This window comes from Vanellus vanellus (genome assembly GCF_965231255.1).
Source record: "Vanellus vanellus genome assembly, chromosome: 9".
Lineage (NCBI taxonomy): Eukaryota > Metazoa > Chordata > Aves > Charadriiformes > Charadriidae > Vanellus > Vanellus vanellus.
In genome coordinates, this window is record NC_138914.1 from 9,507,698 (window position 1) to 9,528,187 (window position 20,490).

Consider the following 20,490-nt stretch of genomic DNA (forward strand, 5'->3'; position numbering starts at 1 on the left):
GGTACGCAGGCCTTGAGAGGTGCTAGTTAGCAGGCAGATCACAAACTTTACCTGAATCGTTGGGTCTGGGGATTTTTTTAATTTTTTTTTTTTTCCTGGAAAACCTCTTGTTTCTCAGCCTCTGCTCTATCCCTGTGAGCGGCGCGCCGCCCCGCCGAGCAGAGGTGATCCCGTTCTCCGCCCACTAAGCCCCACCCAGCCCTGAGCTCGGGCGGGGCCGCGGCCGCCGTCGCCTCCCGCCCCCGGGCAGTGCCACGACAGCCCCGCGGCCCCGCCCTCTAAGGATCGCCGGGGCTAGGCCCTTGAGTGACATCGCTGCGCGCCCTATGAGCGAAGGCCGATCCCGCCTCCGCGTCTGCTCGGCCAATAGGAGCCGGGCGGGGCGGGCCCCGCTCGGGCCGCCGTCGCTGTTTCGCTTCCGCTGTTAAAGGCGACGCGTCGCGGCGGGGGCTGCGGAGCGGGAGGGGGAGCGGGCGGCCCCTTTAAACTATGCGCGCGGCGTGTGGGCGACCATGCAATGGCGGTCGCTGGTGCTGGGGCTGCTGCTGCTGAGGCTGGGGCTGCAGGCGCTGCTAGCGCTGCTGCCGGTGCTAGCGCCCGGCCTCTGCCTGCGCCGCCGCTTCCCCTTTCCCTTCCCGCCGTCGCCCGCCGCCCTCGGCCCGCCCGCCGCCGGCTCCTCGCACTGGGGCTCGCTGCTGAGGCGGGGCGGCGGCGGGGCGGCGGGGGGAGACGAGTACGAGCAGCGGTACAGCGGCGCCTTCCCGCCGCAGCTGCGGGCCCGGCTGCGGGACGCCGCCCGCGGCATGTTCGTCTTCGGCTACGATAGCTACATGCAGCACGCCTTCCCGCGGGACGAGCTCGACCCCCTCCACTGCCGCGGCCGCGGTCCCGACCGCCACGACCCGTCAGTCGCGGGGCTGAGGGAGGCGGGGGGGGGGCGGGCGGGCCCGGGCGCGGCGGGGCCTGACGCGCGGCTCTTCTCTTCCAGCTCCAACCTCAACATCAACGACGTCTTGGGAAACTACTCGCTGACGCTCATCGATGCGCTGGACACGCTGGCGGTGAGTCCCTTTTTAGCGGGAGGCCGCTGGGTCTCCCTGTTCGGCTAAATTGAATCAGGAGGGAAGTTCAGGAGGTTCCTGTCGGCGGCTGGAGTGAACAAACCCGGGGTTTGCAAATTAGTTTAAAGGTACATTAATGTAGCTCGGATGTGAAGGGCCCAAAACTGAGCACGGTATTCGAGGCCACGCCTCTTGTGTTCAGTTTTGGGCCCCTCACTGCAAGAAAGACATTGAGGTGCTGGAGCGTGTCCAGAGAAGGGTGACAGAGCTGGTGAGGGGTCTGGAGCACAAGTCCTATGAGGAGCGGCTGAGGGAACTGGGGGTGTTCAGCCTGGAGAAGAGGAGGCTGAGGGGAGACCTTCTCGCTCCCTACAGCTCCCCGAAAGGAGGGTGTAGCGACGGGGGGTTGGTCTCTTCTCCCAAGGAAAAGGCGATGGGACAAGAGGAAACGGCCTCAGGTTGCTTAAAGGCAGGTTTAGATTGGATATTAGGGAAAATTTCTTCACCCAAAGGGTTGTCAGGCATTGGAACAGGCTGCCCAGGGACATGGTGGAGTCGCCATCCCTGGAGGTACTTAAAAGACGTGTAGATGTGGTGCTGAGGGACATGGTTTAATGGTGGACACAACAGTGGTAGGTTAGCTAGGTTGGACTCGATGATCTTAAGGGCTTTTCCAACGTAAACGATTCTGCAATTCTATTTTATGTTTTTATTGCCAAAGAGTAACTCTTTGGCTAATTAAACTCTGAAGACAGTCTCTTAGCAGGATACAGACATTAATATCTGAAAGGCTGAAGTCAGTTGGATGAGAGGGTTTGAGAGAGATGGGAAACCCCAGATGCTTTTGAACATGCATGGATCTCTCTCGTTCTGTTCTGCTGGCCCAGCTGTTAGCAGCAAAATAGGCACCTGGCGCAATTCACCAGGTGGTTTATTCCCAACCCTGGTGTTGGGAACCGGGAGTCAAAGCTCAGGCTTGAGCATAGAGCTTTGTTTAGAAGGGCTGTGGAACTGCAGGTCTCGGTTGTGGGATGGTTGGCTTGAGGTGGGAGTGTGGTCACGAGCTGTCACCTCAACTGCAGGCAGTGTGCTTGAACAGACTTTGAAGGAAAGAGTTAAAGGGGAAAGTGAGGATGTAGTACAGCGTTAATTTATTAAATGTTCTCTTCCAGAGGGGTCTTGCTAGGTTCATCTGCTCTGGTACTGAACAACACTGATATTGTCCCATGCTCTGAGGTTGAACTTGTAACCACAGTAGATCTGATATCTTGAATCAGTTCTGTATTAAAAAAAAAAAAGCACTAGTGGAGCTGAATAAAAGGGGTACTTGGTAGAGAAATTTGGTGAAAAGTTGAGGGAAGTTTCAAACTGGAGGGAGTAGTTACTCTACAGTGTTTTCCAACAACCTGAGTGGGGCCAGTGCTGCTTAGTTTTTGTGCCTTAATGTTGTTAATTCAAAATGTGTGATGTTTCATGCAGAGCTGCTGATAGAAGTAGACATAAATTCTTAACGTGAAGAGCAGATGAGATGACATTGTGAGGAACCAATTAAAGTTGTAATGAACTTCAGCAATATGCAGTGAAAGGTTTAATAGTTTGTAAGTGGGAGGTCATTAAATCTTTCACTTCTGAGGAGAAGGTGGTGCTGGTTGTATACTAGGTAACAGCTGGATCACACGCTAGCAGTGTGTTACACACGCAGGGATGTATCAGCAGAGATTTCCAGAAGAGACAGGAAATTTCGGAGGTCTTCCCCAAGGCTCAGGTGAGATCTCTTTCAGGATACTGCCATCACTCCAGTGTTTAGGAAGGGGGGATTTGAACAGGGACATGCATGGATTGCCAAGAGATATGTCAGGAGGAGAGTTTGTCTTATTCAAGATGACTGCAAGAGCTCCAATTGTTTTGCTTGGCAGAGACCTGGATCGACACATAAATCTCTATGAAGTGTGGTGAAAGGAAGGAGGGGAAAAAGCTGTAAAGCTGCTTCTCACCTGCTAAAATAGACCATCATATACATTTCTGATAAAATTTGAAGATAATGTGAGAAGCAACTCAGTTTTATGTTAGCAGGACTAATAGTATGGTATCATGGAGAATAGCCCCTTCCTTGGAGTCCTTATGCATATTTAGAAACCCTTTTAGGTTTCACAGTCTCACCTTTGCAGCCAGGGCAGGTTCTTGGCCTTCTGTAGTGCCGGGGCCAGATGCACTGGATCCGTGATGCGTTTCTCTCTTCTTGGGGAGAAGGTGGTGTGTGCAAGGACTGTACATGTGCTTCAGGTTATAAAAACACTTCCTATTGCTTCAATGGAATTGCAGCTCTGCGGTGAGAAGGTCTCAGCAGTTGAACTGAACGTGGCAGCAATAAACACAACTGAAAGCAAGAAGTGAGGAAAACATTGGTTTTCACCGAAACAGTGGTTGGGGATCTGTGCGACATGGCTGATGGTGGTGTGGCTAGACAGTTGCCTTCCTGTCCTCGTTCACCAGTGGCTCGCTGTCCTATCAGTTTTTGGGGCAGTACGTAACTTTTTTTCTCAAATATAAAACTTCGGCTTCTTAGTCTCTTGTGTTTGAGAAGCTTCTGCGTGATGAAAGCTGGTTTTGCTCTTTGTCTGCTCAGATCTATGTGAACGCTTTCGCCCTAGGTTCGGGTATTGGAAAGAGCAGACTGACGGATGCATGGTGTTTTGATGGTTAAAGAGCTAGGTAGGTTCCTAGCCTTATTGTGAACTTGTGCAAGTGGGAACCTGTGTTTTCCTTCCCTGTTCCTGCTTCCATGAAGCTGGGGCTGAATTTACATCTGTCTCTGAATATAGTGGAAATCAATTGCTGAGGTGTACCTATAGAAAATGGGTCTGACAGAACTCCTGGGCATGGCATGCAGTGTTGAGTCACAAACTCGAAAGGTTGGACTCCCCTGGTCAAGCCTGATTTGACATTTCTTTCATTGTTCTGCAAGTTGTGGTACCTTTTAAGCTAAACTTAACTCTTAAACTGATAGTTTAAGCAGTTAACACTCCGTGTGCTAGATCTTAAGAGTTTTTAGACTCCTGTTCTAAGAGATCGCCCACAGTGCTGATGTTGGGGTGGAAAAATACGTTAGTGCATAGATCAGTAAAGTGGACAAAAATATATCTGCAGATTTCCCTGTTTTAACATACTTTTTAAAAAATGCATTTTTACATGTCAGTAGGATGAGTAACTTTTCAGAAAGTCTTTGTAGCAGGAGCTTGAAGTACTCTGTTCTGTACCTAGTTAATACGACTGTTGGTCTAAAATGTGAACTTGCCATTCTCTTCACCAACCCTCTTCCAGAGCAACAGTTAGACAAAATAGCTTTGTTTTTATGTAAAAGGTAATGGGAAACTCCTCAGAATTCCAGAAAGCAGTGAAGTTGGTGATTGACACGGTTTCATTTGATAAAGACTCAACGGTCCAAGTTTTTGAGGCAACAATCAGGTATGTCTCTCTAACTTTGTGTCTTTAAAACAGTAACAAGGTTAAAGATTTGGTATGCCTATACGGGAGAACCAAAGTGAAATCACTGATAAGGATATCTTTGGTAGACTTTATTCCATAATTGTTCCTTGAGTAAGTTTTTTTTTTTAACCCTTTATGAAAATATTCCATCCTTTCATAATTAAAACAATTTTAATGAGTCACATGTGACTTGAAGCTGTGATACAATGGTAGTCTCAACAGTGTTTGGCTGCAAACTGCTGCTTTTTTGTTGTTGCTCTTGCAGCGGAGACTCAGATCTGTGCACTGCAAACAACCCTACTGACAGGTTTTCCCTCTTTTGATTTTCTTCCTTGGACCTTTGGCTTGCTTTCACTTTCATTTTAGATGAAAAACAGGGCTGTCTAAGATACTGTCTGATTTTAAATAGCTTCATTTTCTGAATGTCTTAAACAGTGTTTATTCAATTGCTGCTTAATTTGAATAGGCTTATTTTTTTCTTAAGACTATGTTCATATAACAGCCTTCCTGCCATTTGCAGGGGCAAGGAGGTCTTCACTCATTAACAGACTTGGTATGCTGTAAGGAGCTGCTGGGTTAGGTATATTTTGCAGAACTGGATTTTGGGATTACTGTGGGTGACAAGCAGCATGCCTTCTAGATGTTTTCACTACTGGTGGGGAAAAAAAACAGATCTCTTTCTGTAGTGCCTATAAGGTGCACAAAGTGATACTTCCTTAAACATGATACTGGTAAGGTTTTAGCTGAAGAACTCTGGTTCAGATTGGATTTAAAAACTGAAGATCTTTTCCTTTTCCCATAGGGTTTTGGGAAGCCTGCTTTCTGCCCACATAATAATTACAGATACCAAACAGCCTTTTGGTGATATGACCATTAAGGATTACGACAATGAACTGTTGCATATGGCTCATGACCTAGCAGTGAGACTGCTTCCAGCCTTTGAGAACACCAAAACTGGAATTCCATATCCTCGGGTAAGTGTGCACACCAATGCCGTGGGGAAATAATCTAGAAGTAGTAATTCACCTGTCCTACAGCTCGAATTCTGTGCCCTGTGTGTGCATTTATATGTGCACTTGGGGTATTGAACCTGCATTAAAACGGGGGGGGGGGAGCAGCGCTAAGTTATGGTGACGTGGATGATATATCAGTTGCTCCTTATGTCTAGTAAATGTTTTCTTTAGCCTACTTTTTCATGCTGTGTATATTGTTCTTCAGGGTCAGTAGTCATTTGTTTCTGTTTTGTTTGGCTGGAAGGTGCCCTGCCCCGCACTTTCTTGCTATATGTCATGCAGCAACAAACAATGCTGTCATTAAGAAGGTTAACAAGAAATACTGTAAAGGCAAACAGCCTAGGAAAATTACTTTATTGGTGGCTTGGTACTAAGGTAATTGTGATAAAATAAAACTCATCTAAAATATTTGTCATACTGGGCTTAGAATTTATAATTTTCTTGACTACAGCTCAGTCAGTACTCAAGAATACTGCGGTATTCTTGAATACTCCATCCTCTTGTTTTGAGCAGATGCAGTTCGCAAGGAGAGGGATGTCAGTTAGTTCTAGTGGCACAACTCTAAAGTCTAAAAGTAATTAGCACATGCCTGACTGCTTTTAATTTCTGGGGACAGCAGCGCTGCTTTTCCTTCAGACCTGTCAGGCTGTAGAAACAGGAACTTTCACTTCTGTTTGGAGTTTGGTAAAGCAGTTGAGGGTGGTGTAACTTCCCTTCAGCATTTTGTTCCATGGGGAACTTGAGGAGCATTCGCTGAAGAAACTCTTGGTTTCAAGAGCACTAAATGCGGGGAAACAGTACTTGCATCACCCTTGGAAGAACCTGAATGTTTAGCAGAAACGATGAAAAAGTGGACTGAAATTTGGAAGGATTAGCAAGTATAAGAGTAGCAAAATTAGGATTGCCCACCTTGAGTGTGATGTCATAAAGTTGGAAGATGAATTTCAGGGATTCTTCAGGAAAGCTTTTTGACCAAGCAGCCATATGATGGCTTTTTTAACTATATGCTTGTTGCATGCTACATATTGCAAAAACTAATACAGAGGCTTTATAATAACTATAAGACTGCAGATGAGACCACAGCTGTATGAGGTGCAACCTGCCTTCTTGCTGTTAGCACTCTCTCTAACTGGCTTCACAGGTCAATCTGAAGAAGGGGGTACCTCCAGACAGCAATAATGAAACTTGTACTGCTGGAGCCGGTTCCTTGCTGGTGGAGTTTGGTATCCTTAGCAGGCTGCTTGGCGATTCCACATTTGAATGGGTGGCCAGAAGAGCTGTCAAAGCGCTCTGGAGTCTCCGGAGCAATAACACGGGACTGCTAGGTAATCTCCTCTGAGGTGATGCTATATTGACTGGCTCCATGTTTTAAAAAAACTCACTCTCCTGTAGCAGAATGCCATCATGCTACATGTATTGTAAATGTTGTCAATTTGCTTCCTCTGTAGCTGTTAAGTCATGCTCCCCTTGTGTACTTGTGGTTTGTGATGACCAAATGGCACTTTGTAATTTTGTTAGAAAAACGGGGTATCTGAATGGCTTCTTAGGGCACAGGTTTCCAAAGACAAACTTTTGAGGAAACTCGGAAAGGAAACTGAAGTTCGTACATTTATATCCCCATTAATGTAATTTAGATTGGCAGATGACTAAAAATACTCAAAACAACTGCATGTGAATGCTCGTTCCTTGGATGAATGCACTGTAACACTTTATTTGGATAGTAATCTTTGATTATTCCTCCTTAAGACTTTTTGAAAATGTAGTATTTCTAAGTTCTGGTTCTTGGTTATGTTTCTCTGATGTACTTGGCAATTTTAGTCTAAACTTTTTGTCTGTTCTGAAAGGAAATGTTGTGAATATTCAAACTGGCCACTGGGTTGGAAAGCAAAGTGGCTTGGGAGCAGGGTCCGATTCATTTTATGAATACCTTCTGAAGTCTTACATCCTCTTTGGAGAAAAGGAAGACTTGGAGATGTTCAATGATGCTTATCGGAACATTCAGAACCACTTAAGAAGAGGGTATGTTATTTCATATGAGTATCAATTCCTTAAGCGATAAGTAGTCCAGCAAGATAGTGTTTTGCGTCATGCTCTAGAAAATGTGTTCTCTCTTTTTTCTTTAAAAACCAAAATCTTATTTCTGTGGTAGTCACTGTGGAAATAAATTTTAATATTCTCTTCACTCCTTAGTCAACTGATCTGAATAGCATTATTGGTGCAAAGCAGCTAAACTGGTAACCATCCAAGTTAGTGTTAGGCTGAGAGAAGGCTGCAAAGGAAATGTATTAAATTGGCTGGTTTAGTACTTCTTAAGGCCTGATCTTACCTAGCATGACTTTTTGGTTGAGATTCTGCTGATGTAACATAAGGGTATGATGTGCATACCTTTATGAATTAATTTTTCTGAGAGTATGACTATGTTTTGGTTCTTTTCAAAATGGCTTTGTCCTACAAGTCTGGCTCGTTCTCTTTGCTGGTGGCAGTGCTGTGAAATGAAACGTGCATTGTGTTCTTCTAAAATAGTGAATATTTACACACGCTTATTGTTACTTGGCAGTCGAGAAGCTTGCAATGAAGGTGAAGGTGACCCTCCTTTGTACGTTAATGTAAACATGTTCACAGGACAGCTGATGAACACGTGGATTGACTCTTTGCAAGCCTTTTTTCCTGGACTACAGGTAAACTTTCATTCTGAGCATCTCTTCTGAGATCAGCTTCAACCTGTGGGTTTACATCTGGTCGCTCTGATAAGAAAGTCTTAGGGCAGTTCAGCCTCTGCATCATTGTAACAATATTGGAAGGCCCGGCCTGCTTTCTGCTAGATTTGAGATACTTTTAACTTTTCTCATTTAACCTCATCATTTGTATGCTGTGCTGTGAGGCTGAGCTCTGCTAAAGCTTTTAGTGCGAAGGAATTAATACATTTGCTTTTTTGGGAGAGGTTGGTTTGGGTTTTTTTTGTCCCTCCTTATGAGGGGAGTGTTTTATTATATGGCATGCTCTTATACAGAGCAGAAAGCAATTTGCTGGCTTGCAGTATTACGCGTGCATGTTTATGGCTGTTGTTATGCCTAGGTTTTGATAGGAGATGTGGAAGATGCTATTTGTCTCCATGCTTTTTATTATGCCATATGGAAACGATATGGAGCTCTCCCAGAAAGATACAACTGGCAATTGCAAGCACCAGACGTTCCCTTTTATCCACTGAGGCCAGAGCTCGTGGAATCCACATATCTTCTCTATCAGGTACTTGACTTTTCTGAGCTTACAGCTCATGCTTTGGCAAAAATGGTTTCATTCAGAAAGTCACTTTTCCTACCCCTAGCCTCTGGCCTGCTAAAATTCGGTGCCTCTGGATCTGCCTGTTCTTATATGGAGGTCTCTGGGCACTAGATTGTTATGCAATGTAGTTGCTATGTTGTTTGCTGAAAAAATAGCCTTTTTTATAAGACAGACAAAAATGAGACTAAACAACCTTTTAAAAAAAATAGCTGGCAGATTTTTACGAGGTAGAGACTTGTGACTTCTTAATAGAAATTGTTGAAGTAAATGTAATAGCTTTCCTTGCTATATTGTCTAGGCACAGTCTGCAACTGGCAGAAGATACAGCAAACTAAAATAACTTTCTGGCTGCAAGAAAGCTATCAAAGAGTTTAAATTTACTACAAGTTTTATTAGGATTTGCACTAAAGCAAATGTGAGAGGCTTGCACAGAGTAATCTAAGTCATGTTCCTATAAAGATAAGTTTACTGTAATAGATGAGAATCTAATACTACTTAGGCCTGTGTTATAAGTGGGTTTTTTTTACAAGATTTCAGAATTGCCGACTCTAACTTTTGTCCGTCTTCCTTATTTAGGCCACAAAGAACCCATTTTACCTTCATGTGGGAATGGATATTCTGCAGAGTTTGGAAAAATATACAAAAGCAAAGTCAGTTTTCAATGTTCTTTGTCTTCTCTTGCTGCTATTTACATGTATTTTATTATGTAAATATTTTATAGAATCCAATCTGCCACATGTAGGTAAACCAGAAAGCCACAAGTGATGATTTATGTATTAAGCAATTATTTCTTTCTTCTCTGAAAATGAAATTAGAGTCCAGTGACAACTTTATACCTTCAGAATTTTATAACTACCTTTCAGAAAGCATTGTCGATGGTCAGTTGCTAAAAACTGGTAAAATTAATAGGTGGGTTGTTTTTTTTTTCTGTGGATCCTGCAAGAATATTTCTAACCTCATGGGCCCATGGTGTTTAACTAAACTGGAGGCATGGCCTTTAACATAGGTGCTGTTGCATATCAGCTTTCATCTCAAGGCAGTAACAGTGAATCCTGACTGTAATACTGAGTGTCTGAACTTCTTACAAGACTCAGAGGGAAGATAGTGAATTTTTATTCAACTGTTGGTATTTAGTGATTTTGTAGACAAGTCTGTGCTGACTACAGGACAGTATAAACCAGCGCCGTTCTGCAGTGAAGTGGGATTCAGATGCTGTGTAGGGGTTGACTGAAAGAATTACAAGAGCACAGTGTGACAGCTTGCAGCTTCCTCATTTGTTAAGTGTTGGTGGGAGGGAAGAGTAGGTGGCTCGGGAAGAAACCTTTGCATGAGACCAGGCTTCCAAACCTGCGTTTCTCATGTGCTTAGTATGGGGAAACTACCTGTTTTGTGCGGGGTGCCTTGAGAGTATCTTGCTTCTTTGAGAAACTCTTAATAAATCTGCATGATGGAGTACGTGAACCACAGGGTCAATGATTACAGTCTCATCAGAATACCAGAAACCAATAATCAGTGCTTACTTGTAAAAGAGACTTGTTTCATTTTAGCTTCACTCCTAGTGACAATTGGAATGGTCTAAAGTTAAGGAATATCTAGAGAGTGCTTCAAGATCAGAACGCGTGGGAACTAAACCCAAACTAATCTTAAATCTTGCAGGTGTGGCTATGCCACATTACACCATGTTGTAGAGAAGACAAAGGAAGATCGAATGGAGAGCTTTTTTCTCAGTGAAACATGTAAATATTTGTACCTGGTATGTATATGTTCTTCATTTCAAAGACACTCTCTTGCATGCGCTGTGCACAAACATGGCACAGCGATGAGGCAGGACATTGTTAATTAGAAACTGCTGCGCTCTGGGGAAGAGAGGGGTTTAGGTATCAGAGTGTATCGGAGAAAGTGCTGCTTTCTTTCTTTGACTCTACCCTAATCTTGGAGGTTTGGGCAGCTGGAGCGCTGGCAGCTCTTTTCTGGGGGGGGCTGGAGAGGAGTGGAAGCAAGACTAAAGGAAGCTACTGCTCAGCTCTGAGCTAAATTACTGCTTGTAGCCATTTTGCCTGCCTTGCAGCAGCCTCTGATTTCTCCCCATCAGGCTTTGGCAGTCACAGGAGAAAGCATTTGAGCCAACACTGCTTAAGCTACTGTTCTCAATCTCCTTTAGTGTAGAAAAACAAATAAATCTGTGACTGAATGGAAACAGTGGATGCCGACTAGAAATGCCTACATAGTGCAGCTTAGAAAAATAAGGCAGTTTAAGTTGCGTGAGAAGTTTTTCTTTTGCTCTCCTCTTTTAACTGTTAAAATAAATTGCTTGCATTAAAACTATTTATTTCCATTTGCTTTAACAGTAGTTACCCATTTAGCACTAAAAGGTATGCTTTTTTTGTGATGCCTCAGATGCATGAGGGCATGTGTTTTAACTTACTGTTGATGGGACATGAAGAATGTTGCATGCATACTATAGCTGTCTCTCCCATCTCTTGTTTAGTTGTTTGATGAAGAGAATCCACTGCATAAATCTGGAAATAAGTATATGTTTACTACTGAGGGACATATTGTGTCTGTGGATGAACGTTTTCGTAACTCTCTGTGGCAAGACATCCTCCCTGAAGAAGAGGACAGCGCAGAAAAAATTAAACCTAATGAATTAAAGGCATTCAACTTCAGTTCTAATGTAAGGAATACACAGACTGTTCCTGGTTGTGTTGCTGGAGAAGGGATGTATGTTGAACTGGGTTAGGCAGTAGAAAAAGAGCTATTTGGAAGTGTTGCTTTAGGGCTCTGCAGTGTTTCCTTTATAAATGTCAAATATCTGAGAACCTCCCTTGTGAAAAACAGTTTCAGTAGTGGAATGCATGGATTAGGATAATGGGGCAGTGATTATGTTGAAGGTGAAACCTGTCCCCTTTTTAGTATTTTGCAGCAATTAGTTTGTTTTTTGTTAATTTATTTCCAGTTATTTTTTTCACTTCCCCTTTTCTTTGACCTTAGAATCTTACAGTGTTGCTCTGGTGGGGAAAGAGAAACGCAGAGGGTCATTTAAACAGAGCTTTTTTTTTCCTCAGAATGGTTTTGACGCATGTAAAGGTGACCTTTCTTAGCTAGGCATGAACTGAGTACAGAGCTATGGATCCAGTGCCTATCGCCAACCAAAATAGATGTGTTTAATGTGTTTAATACAGAACAATTTTTTTAAATCTCTGCTAGTAGGTTCTAGCGTCGTTCCTTTCCTCCTCCCCCCAGTCCTGCAGAAAAAGAGCATTATTTTAAAAAACATTCACAGTTGTCATAGTGAAGGAAGTCTCAGTTGAATAACAAGTTGCAGTAGTTTGGCGTGTATTTGGAAGCTTGCAGCCTGCACGAAGGAAACACTTGCTGTTCATTTATGCGGTTTGTGCTGTAGTTTGCAAAGAGTGAGGGAGAGTTGGGACCAAAAGTGCTATTTGGTACAATTTTCTGTACTGGGAGGAAATCTATGGTTACTGATGCTGAAACACCTGCTAGGTTACAGAGGGTATGGGATTGCCTGTTTTGGTATTTGAGTTCTTAACGCTATTCTCATTTTGTTAACAGTGTAACAGAGTTCCTGATGAGAGGAGATACTTACTGCCATTGAAGAGTAACTACATGAGACAGATTGATCGAATGGTGGGCTTGATCTGAATGATTCTTCAGAGTAACTTTTATCATATGTCAGGAGGAGCATGGGATTTGGCTGTAGACATCCCTTTCCTCTTCAGCTACACACCTGCATATGCTGAGTCACTTGGGTATCCCTCCATGCTTGTTAGTTTTCAATTACGGACATGAAGGGAGGTCAAGTTCTCTTATGAGTTCCATCTTCTGAACTGTGGTAACTCCATGTGCCACCTGAATAGAGATTTCTTGTTTTAAGACTTCCTATGAAAAATGTCGTTGCAAATGAAGGCTGAATATACTTTTAAAAGAAAAGAAAAAAGAAAAGAAAATTGGCATGTGCCACTTAGCTACCTCTTTGTAGCTGTATTACAAATGTCCCTTTAGAAAAGGGTCTAGTATTTAATTTGAAATGATCATGGGATTGGGGAAGGAATGGGAAAGTGCAATTTCTTACACCAAGTTTAATCATTGAATTATTCTGATGAGCAATATACAACCTTAAGTACTACTCAGGTAGGAACCCACTGGTGATGGGTTTTGCTGAAACAAAAACGCTGTATCTAGAATAGTATCTTGAAAAGATAACTCCTGATCATATAAGAAGCTATCAGTATAATCACGATGTCCCTCATACACACAGTTGTATAGAACTGCACGGTCGCAAGAGCCTGTGGCTACAGAAACCAGTAATAAAACAAACCAGGTGCCTTTTTTTTTTTGTGGAGGAGTGGGGGGGGAGGGGAAATTGCAAAGCCACTCAGCTGTCTGAGCAGCTAACTTTATGTAGCTTAGCTGAGCAAAAGTTCCAAAAGTTGTTTTGTTTGCCATGTATCTAGTGCCTTTTCAGGAGAGATGCTGCTAAGAACTGGTATAACAGTACATGAAGAACAAACTTTCACATTCCTGACAGCGTTAATGTGTTAGTGCCTTAAGTTTTCTTCACTAGCAGGAAAAACTGAGCTTGCTTGGGAAGGTGGATAAAGTATTTCTGGTTAGCTGGTTACAAAACACAGTGGATCCCAAAGTAACTTAAAAAGTAATTTACATATGAGATGAGTTTTCCTTCTTTAAAAAAAAAAAAAAAGATACTGGAAGACTAGCAACTGCTGTGCCCATCGCAAAGAATACTTGTGGGCTGGATTTGTCCTCGTTGTTTTAGTTGGTAACGGGGCTGCCTCTGCATCACCCTGAGGATGGAGTTTGTAAGAGGTCTGAGCCTGCAGTATGCGAACTTCCCTCTGCCACAAGACGGTTTGGTGCATGCCATCCTAACAGGGTGGTGGCTGCAGCAGCTGTCGATGCTGACTGTAGTGCTATACTGTACCTGTAAATTGTGCCTTTTGGTTCCAGTGAAGAATGGTGAAAAAAATGCTGTTGCTTCATCCCATTATCTTGAAATACAGCTCAGATATGTTTGAGGAATTAACTGGCTGTGAACTTTCAGGAAGAAAGCAGTTAAATTCGGGCAGGGCTCTTGAGGGATGAAAACAAACTGAGGCCAAAAAAACCTTATTCTAACTATAGCAGTAGGGGTTTTTTTCAGTGGCTCCCCATTGCTTACATGCTTTTTACTTTTGACTACAGTTGAAGTAGTTAAACGTTGCTGTTGAGTTAATTATTTCTTAAATTAAGGCTTAAATATAAGGCCAAACTTGATCTGCTGTATTTTCACCTTCTTATAACAACATCGGTTTTCTTAAACCATATGTTGCAACTCGAAACATTTCTAATAAATATGAAATTAGTGCTGAAGAGGTTGTTTGAATCTTAGTATACAGATGCATCTCAGGGACTTCACTGTAGAATCTTCTATTCTGTGATAGTTGTATCTTATATTTGGGCAAAACCCAACAGTAATCCTGTCTTCTTAGTCTTATTGTGTGTATTTTAAGGGGGGAGGATTGAGGGGGGGAGGGGAAATATGTTAAGATTTCCCAAAACATGGCAATAGAATCGGTTGCCTTGGTATTTGAGGCAGCAGGCAATTTCAGTCCCTGTAGAATCGGCTTTGCAAACCTGTTACTGGAATGTCTTAGTTGCCTATTTCAAAGCAAAGCATAAATTCAAGGTGTTAACATCCAAAGAGATATTGGGAGAGGTTCAAGGTACAGCTTCTTAACCAGTAAACGGTGCCTGAGCATGCAGGTATACTTCAGTTTGCAAACATGTGAAGAAGCGCGGGAGCGTGTGTAAAGGCAGTGCTTTCTGCCGACCGAGGGAAAATGTCTGGGCTTTCTGAAATGCCGCTGCTGGGCCAGATCTTCTAACGGTAGCTCTGCAGTGAGAAGCGCTCGACAGTGTGGAAGCCAGACGCAGCGTTCCACAAGTGGCCATTTAAAATCCTGGTGCGGCAGATGCCAGGACAGACACTGCCCTCGGTGTGCTGGTGGCTGCTTCTGGTAACGATCTCTCCCCAACTTGCAGTTCAGCTCTCTGAACGTGCATCGTGTACCTTGCAATTGCCTCTCAGTGTTTTGTGCCTTCTGAAGCACCTGAACCCTGGTAAGGGTTCCAGCCCAGTGTTATGCACAGAAATCTGTTTCGGAGTTTTCCTCAGAGAACGACACGACTGTAATGAAGTTGCACAACTTCTGCCGCTGTGCTTTTCCCTCTTGTGTGTTGGCAGAAATAGTGAGAGGTGGCTGTAGAACGGGAACAGCATGGGCGGGTATCGCAGCCTTTCAGCCTTTAGTGACTTGAGCTGTTAGTTACAGTGCCAAATAGTATATGGTCAGCTTCTCGTTAGAAACTGCATTGAAATTTGCGTTGCCAAGGTGATTGGACAGTCATCTTTCCATAGGAACGGTTTTTGTCTACAAGGAAACTGGTGCTGACTACGTGGTAAAAGGCTTTGTATTCTTTAAGGAGCCAATTTTTCTTCCTCTTTGTTTTAAAAATGCTTTGATACGTTTTCACTCTGTAATGACAGGGCACATGTTATGCACTAAAATTAAAACTTTTGTATAAGTCAATGATATCAAAATGAAATTGATAACACTGCTGGAATAACTTGCTGAAACAGACTTTTGTATTTCTTGGTATAATGTGCAATATCAATATTTCCTAATTAAAAATGCAATTTATGCTTAATTGTTGTTTTTCCATTAAGTATTTAATTGGGGATGGGAAATTTTAAGAGGACCAAATGCTCTTTCATGAAGTGGCCTAAATTCTCAAAACTGAGCTTAAATTTTACAAATCTGCATTAAAAAATGGTGTATTTGACCACTTCCATGTATGTATTTCTTATAGTGTAGTTCTTGTAAGGCCATTGTGAAGCTTGCAGGGGATCTCCCAAACACAGGGAAGAGATCAGTTTGAGTGTGTATACCTGATCTTTGCCGTTCACCAGACAGGAAAACTTCACCAGTTGAGGGTGACCTGGGAGCAGGGGTGAATAAAGGCAAACATGCCTGAGTCCGTGTTCAAGCAGATGTGTGGCTCTCGGTCAAGTTCTCCCTGAGTTGGCTCACCTGGAGAGCTCAACACCTCTGACTTTGGTAACAAGTTCCCCGGTCAGTTCTCTAGTTCTGTTGTAGGTGTCTGTGGCAGTCTTGTGTGTGGAGAATGTAAGTCTCAGACCGTGTGCCCCAGAGGGGGTAGGCTGGGAATTCACTTTTTTGATGAGCCAGCCTTGGTCACGGACTGTTGCTGCTGAGAGCATTGCTGTCTATCCCACAAATCCCATGTTACTCCACTTTCTTGGAGGTTGGGCGTACTGCTGGGTAGTTTGGGGAAGAAGGAAAAGACTGCCTCAACCAGAACTTAACAGTTCTTTGTCTCCAAGGATAACTTGGCTCTGCTTTTCTTTAGACCTGGTTAGCTCAGGAACATGTAATTGAGGTGTGCAGGAAATAGCTTTTATTTTCCCTGTGGGAAATGAGACTCCTCAGCCATATCCTTGCGATAGCACGCAAAATAAGGTAATGGTTTGGAGAAGGGATTACTGTCTGGTGAGAGCTTTCTTGCCAGCTTCATCTGCCTTGGTTGCTAGATATGAGATACCTTCTTACATATGCTGGATTATCATCTAGTTAGAACAAGGGATGGCTCCTTACTGCAGGAAAAAAAAAAAAAACCAAACAAAATTACCACCCCACCTCCAAAACAAAAAGCTGCTTTCTTCTACCCCCATCCCCCTTTCATTTTTCCTGTGTGATGATTGGAGGGGCAGCCTGTGCTGAAAGCAGTGATCTGGTGTGGAATGAAGAAATGAAGCGTGGTGGCACCAAGCTGTTGGCATCGTGAGCAGGTAGCTGAGTCTGGGTAAGTGCTGACCCACTTGCTGCTGTTCCCTAATGCCACTTCCTCCAAGGTAGTCCATGAAGACCCAGTGCAGGTGGGAATTCTGCACCAGGAACCTTGCTGGGCTCTTTCCAGTCTGTGGATAACCGTACACTGGGAAATAGCTCATGTTCTCTTTAAAAACAGGAATGTAGAAACAAGCTATCTGACCATTGCTTTGATATTTTTTCTTTTTTTTTTTTTCTCTTGTGTTTGTTTTCTCTTTGATTGGCATTCTCTCTTCTGTTGTTTTCTGTTTTGTAGTCCTGATTCAAAGGCCGTTGAAGCTGACAGGGCGCTTTCTGTGTGTCTTGATCGAGCTCCAAGTTACAAGGAAATGTCTATTGAACATGAGTGATTGGATTTTTGTAATGTTTTTAAAGTGTCTCTGAACTCTCTGATGAGATTTTTGCCTGTCTGATGCTGCTTTTGCTGGGTTCGGGTTTCTAGGTCTCAATTCTGAAGTAAGCGTAAAAGGGCTGAGATCCCGATTTTGGGGAAAGAACGCAAGCTCTCGTGTTTTCACTGTGGTTGCACATTTACTAGTGGTGTTGCTGCCCTGAGCTACTTACTATTTACTGTCTTTCTTTATCTTGGCTTCCTACCTTATCAGCTGTTGAAAACTTGGTTGGTTAATGTGTTACAGCTCCGAAGTGGGATGGAGTGTTTTGATTGCAGTTTCTCTTAAATCCACGTTTAAGAAAATACTTCAGAAAAGCTGTTCTTCCTGTTCTGTGTTTTCTGGCAGATTTGAGTACAGTAAGATCGTATGTGATAAAAGATCTAAAGTCCAAAAGTGTGCGTGAGAACCTGTTTTTTTTAGGATATAATGCATCAGGCTAACCGAGTTTTACGGCTAAAAAGAAGTGTTTTCTGGTGGCTGTGGACAGAGGTTTGTGGGTTGGGTTCCCTTGTGTTTGGTGGCAAAGCTGTAGATCCGACCTGCTTCCACCAGAGACCACTCTTGTGCCACTGTTTGAAGCTTTTTGTTGTACAGCAGCAAGACAACAGTAATATCTTGGAGGTGGAGCATCGGAAAATGTAGTTTTATAGCTTTGTGGAGCACCGCTTCTCCTTTGGGGGCAGCTGCAAAGCGTTGAGTGTGAAAGGCAAAGCTGAGTTGTGCCGCCGGCAGCCCGTCCCAGCTGTGCCGCTCCCTCGCTGTGCTTCTCCCCACGAGCCACTAAAGCTGCTAAAATTTGGCTCTTTTACTTCCTAGAGACATTTTCCTCCTTTGTCCTTGCTTGAAACTTCCTTTAGAGAGAAATTTTGTTTTGCTGATCACCACTGGTATTGTTTATTCACCTGAAAGAGGTCAGCAAGTAGTCACTGAAAGCTGCTTTGTACTACTTTTCCCCTATTTGTCCCCTGCTTAACTTGTACTGATGAGAAGGCCATTTGACTGGAAAGATTATATTGAAAAGCTTTTTTTTTTTTTCCACCCAAAGATAATGCAATTTCTGTTGCCTTAAATTTTGCATGGCTATAGAAGATGACAGCCTGGGAGAGCTGCTCCAGCCTCGTTAGCACAACTTGGCGTTCCAGTGACGAGAGTTGGTTGCTCCCGTTTTCCAGGAGGAGGTGGCAGGTTTGATTCTTAAAATAGTAACTCTATGAAGTTCTGTAAAGTCATTTTTTGTTTAGGTGGTGTTAATAAGGGTGAAAAAGGTACCTGTATGTCCCAACCCGTAACTGGTGAAGATGCATCGACCTCCTGCAAGCTGTGCAAGTTACAGGCAGGAACACTAATGATCGCACTGTGTGATGGACCTAGGGGGGAGAGGTACCATGGTGGCTGGGTGAACTGGGAGAGCTGGGACCAGCCGCGGTCCATGCTGTTTGATCAGGTATGGATTTACGGGCTTGGAGAAGGAGCTGGAGGAGGTCTAGACCTTTCTCGCTCCGTGTCCATCTCTCTTCCCACCCGGAGAGGCAGCTCTGCGGGTCTCAGTGGAAGCATTTATCAAGTCGATATTTGAATTTTAATTATTTCACCCGCCATTTCAAATAAAAAATATGTGTAAAGAAGCTTCCTGAGCGTGCTGCGGCTCTGCACCATGTTCCAGTCTCTGTGAGGAGCAATGAGTGTGGCTGGGAGCGTCCTACTGGCCACCCCTGCCCTCGGGGAGAGCAGAGATCCTACTGCCGCCTCCCCTGGGAAACCTCTCACTGGAGGGCATCGTACATATTTTTAGAGGCAGATCACAAAATGCAGCGGCACTTGCACACTCGAGGCAGGGGCTCTAAGAACATGAAAAAACAGGTTAGACAAACAAACAAACAAACAAATTTTCCTTTATTAATGTTTTGAATAATTGAAATTACTTGCCCTGTAAGGCCCAGAGGCTTTCGCAATAATGGCAATCTGCATACTCTTAATTTTTTATAATGTTCATTTGGTGTAATAATTAATTCTTAACATTAATAGCTCTTGAAAAGTACCATGAATCAATTATCTTCATCATGTAATGGTCGTAGTAGCAATCTGGCATTATATGGTTTTGTCAAGGAGCTGTGTTTCGTTGACTTTGGATGAAATACAAAACTCTGTTTTGAAAAAATATTGCTTTTTCCTCCTCTTTTACAGAGGAGATTGATTTTAAAGCAGCCTTCAGGAGGAAAAATTAACTCTAAATGGAGTTTTTAAATAAGCATTTTTAATAGAACAAATATCCCCTTGCTCTCAGATGCTGCTTAATGAAAAAGCAAATTATGTGGTAGCTACAGTGTTTTTTTTGGTTTTTTTTTGTTTTTTTTTTTTTTTTCAAATGGTTACTCCTCCTCTCCTTTTGCTTCCCATCCCTGCAGCTGAGTGCAGCGCACACACACCAGAGCAGAGCCTGGATCTGCATTTTATGCACGTCAAGAGGTTTTTTTGCTCTTGTGATGTGCTGTCATTAACCAGTATGGTACTTTGCAGAGTGTAGTAAGAATAATTAATCCATAATTTGGTGAAAGAAAAATCAGATCCAACAGAGTTGCAGTTGGCTTTTTTCTCTAGCCTTCTTTTTCTTTTTTTTTTTTTTATTTTTTCTCTCTTTCTCCCACTGTATAAGCCCCAGCCAGGGCAATTTGCACCCGATTGCACAGCGACTGGAGACTGATGGGGTGAAGTCCTTTGCTGCCCGCCGGAGCAAAGCAGGTTGCGCGATATTATGTAGAGCTGCGATAATAGCCAGTGATGCTTTGGTGGCAATTTTACGCTCGCGGGGTCACTGGGGTTGGGTGGCTGCTCTCTGAGATAGCAAGCGGTGGAGGTGCTGGCTGGTGGACCGGGGCACGCTGGAAACGAGCGGCTGCGGTATTGCCACCTGCGGAGCCGGGTGTGTGGCAGTGCCACCGTCCTGTCGCCCGCGGCTCAGCCGGGGAAGCTCCGGACGTTTCTCAGGCTGTGTGGGGGTGATGTACTGATCACCGCTTGCTGCTGCTGCTGCAGCCACTGGTCAGAGCTGGTGGGCACCGACCTGCAAAAAAAAACCCAGAGCAAAGCTCCTTAAGAATACGGGAATTGATGCTTTTCATTTAAAGTGGGTGAAATTCCTGAAACGGTTAAATTATGGCATGGATGCATTTGTGCCTTGGAGTAGGTGGAAGGTTCTCTCTGCTGTTTCTGTTACAGCTTGGCTGTCAGCTTCGCTTTTGTCTGGGGGGGAGCTGGAAGGGCAGCCTTCCCAAAACCTCTCCTCACGTCTCAGCAGCTGCCAAACCCATGTGAAGCTCAAACA

At 43.7% G+C, this 20,490-nt stretch overlaps 1 protein-coding gene across 1 annotated transcript; it reads left to right on the top strand.

Annotated features, from left to right (window-relative positions):
• Window positions 1-512: 512 nt before the first annotated feature.
• Window positions 513-15,700, top strand: EDEM1 (ER degradation enhancing alpha-mannosidase like protein 1; the record flags this gene model as incomplete). The annotated part of the gene is made up of 11 exons (XM_082487905.1): window positions 513-1,061; window positions 4,423-4,526; window positions 5,350-5,521; window positions 6,702-6,885; window positions 7,405-7,579; window positions 8,118-8,238; window positions 8,636-8,806; window positions 9,419-9,492; window positions 10,499-10,595; window positions 11,331-11,516; window positions 12,416-15,700. 11 exons carry the CDS (start codon window positions 513-515, stop codon window positions 12,503-12,505), a joined length of 1,923 nt encoding a protein of 640 aa, XP_082344031.1. The 3' UTR covers window positions 12,506-15,700.
• Between the last annotated feature and the right edge of the window lie 4,790 nt (window positions 15,701-20,490).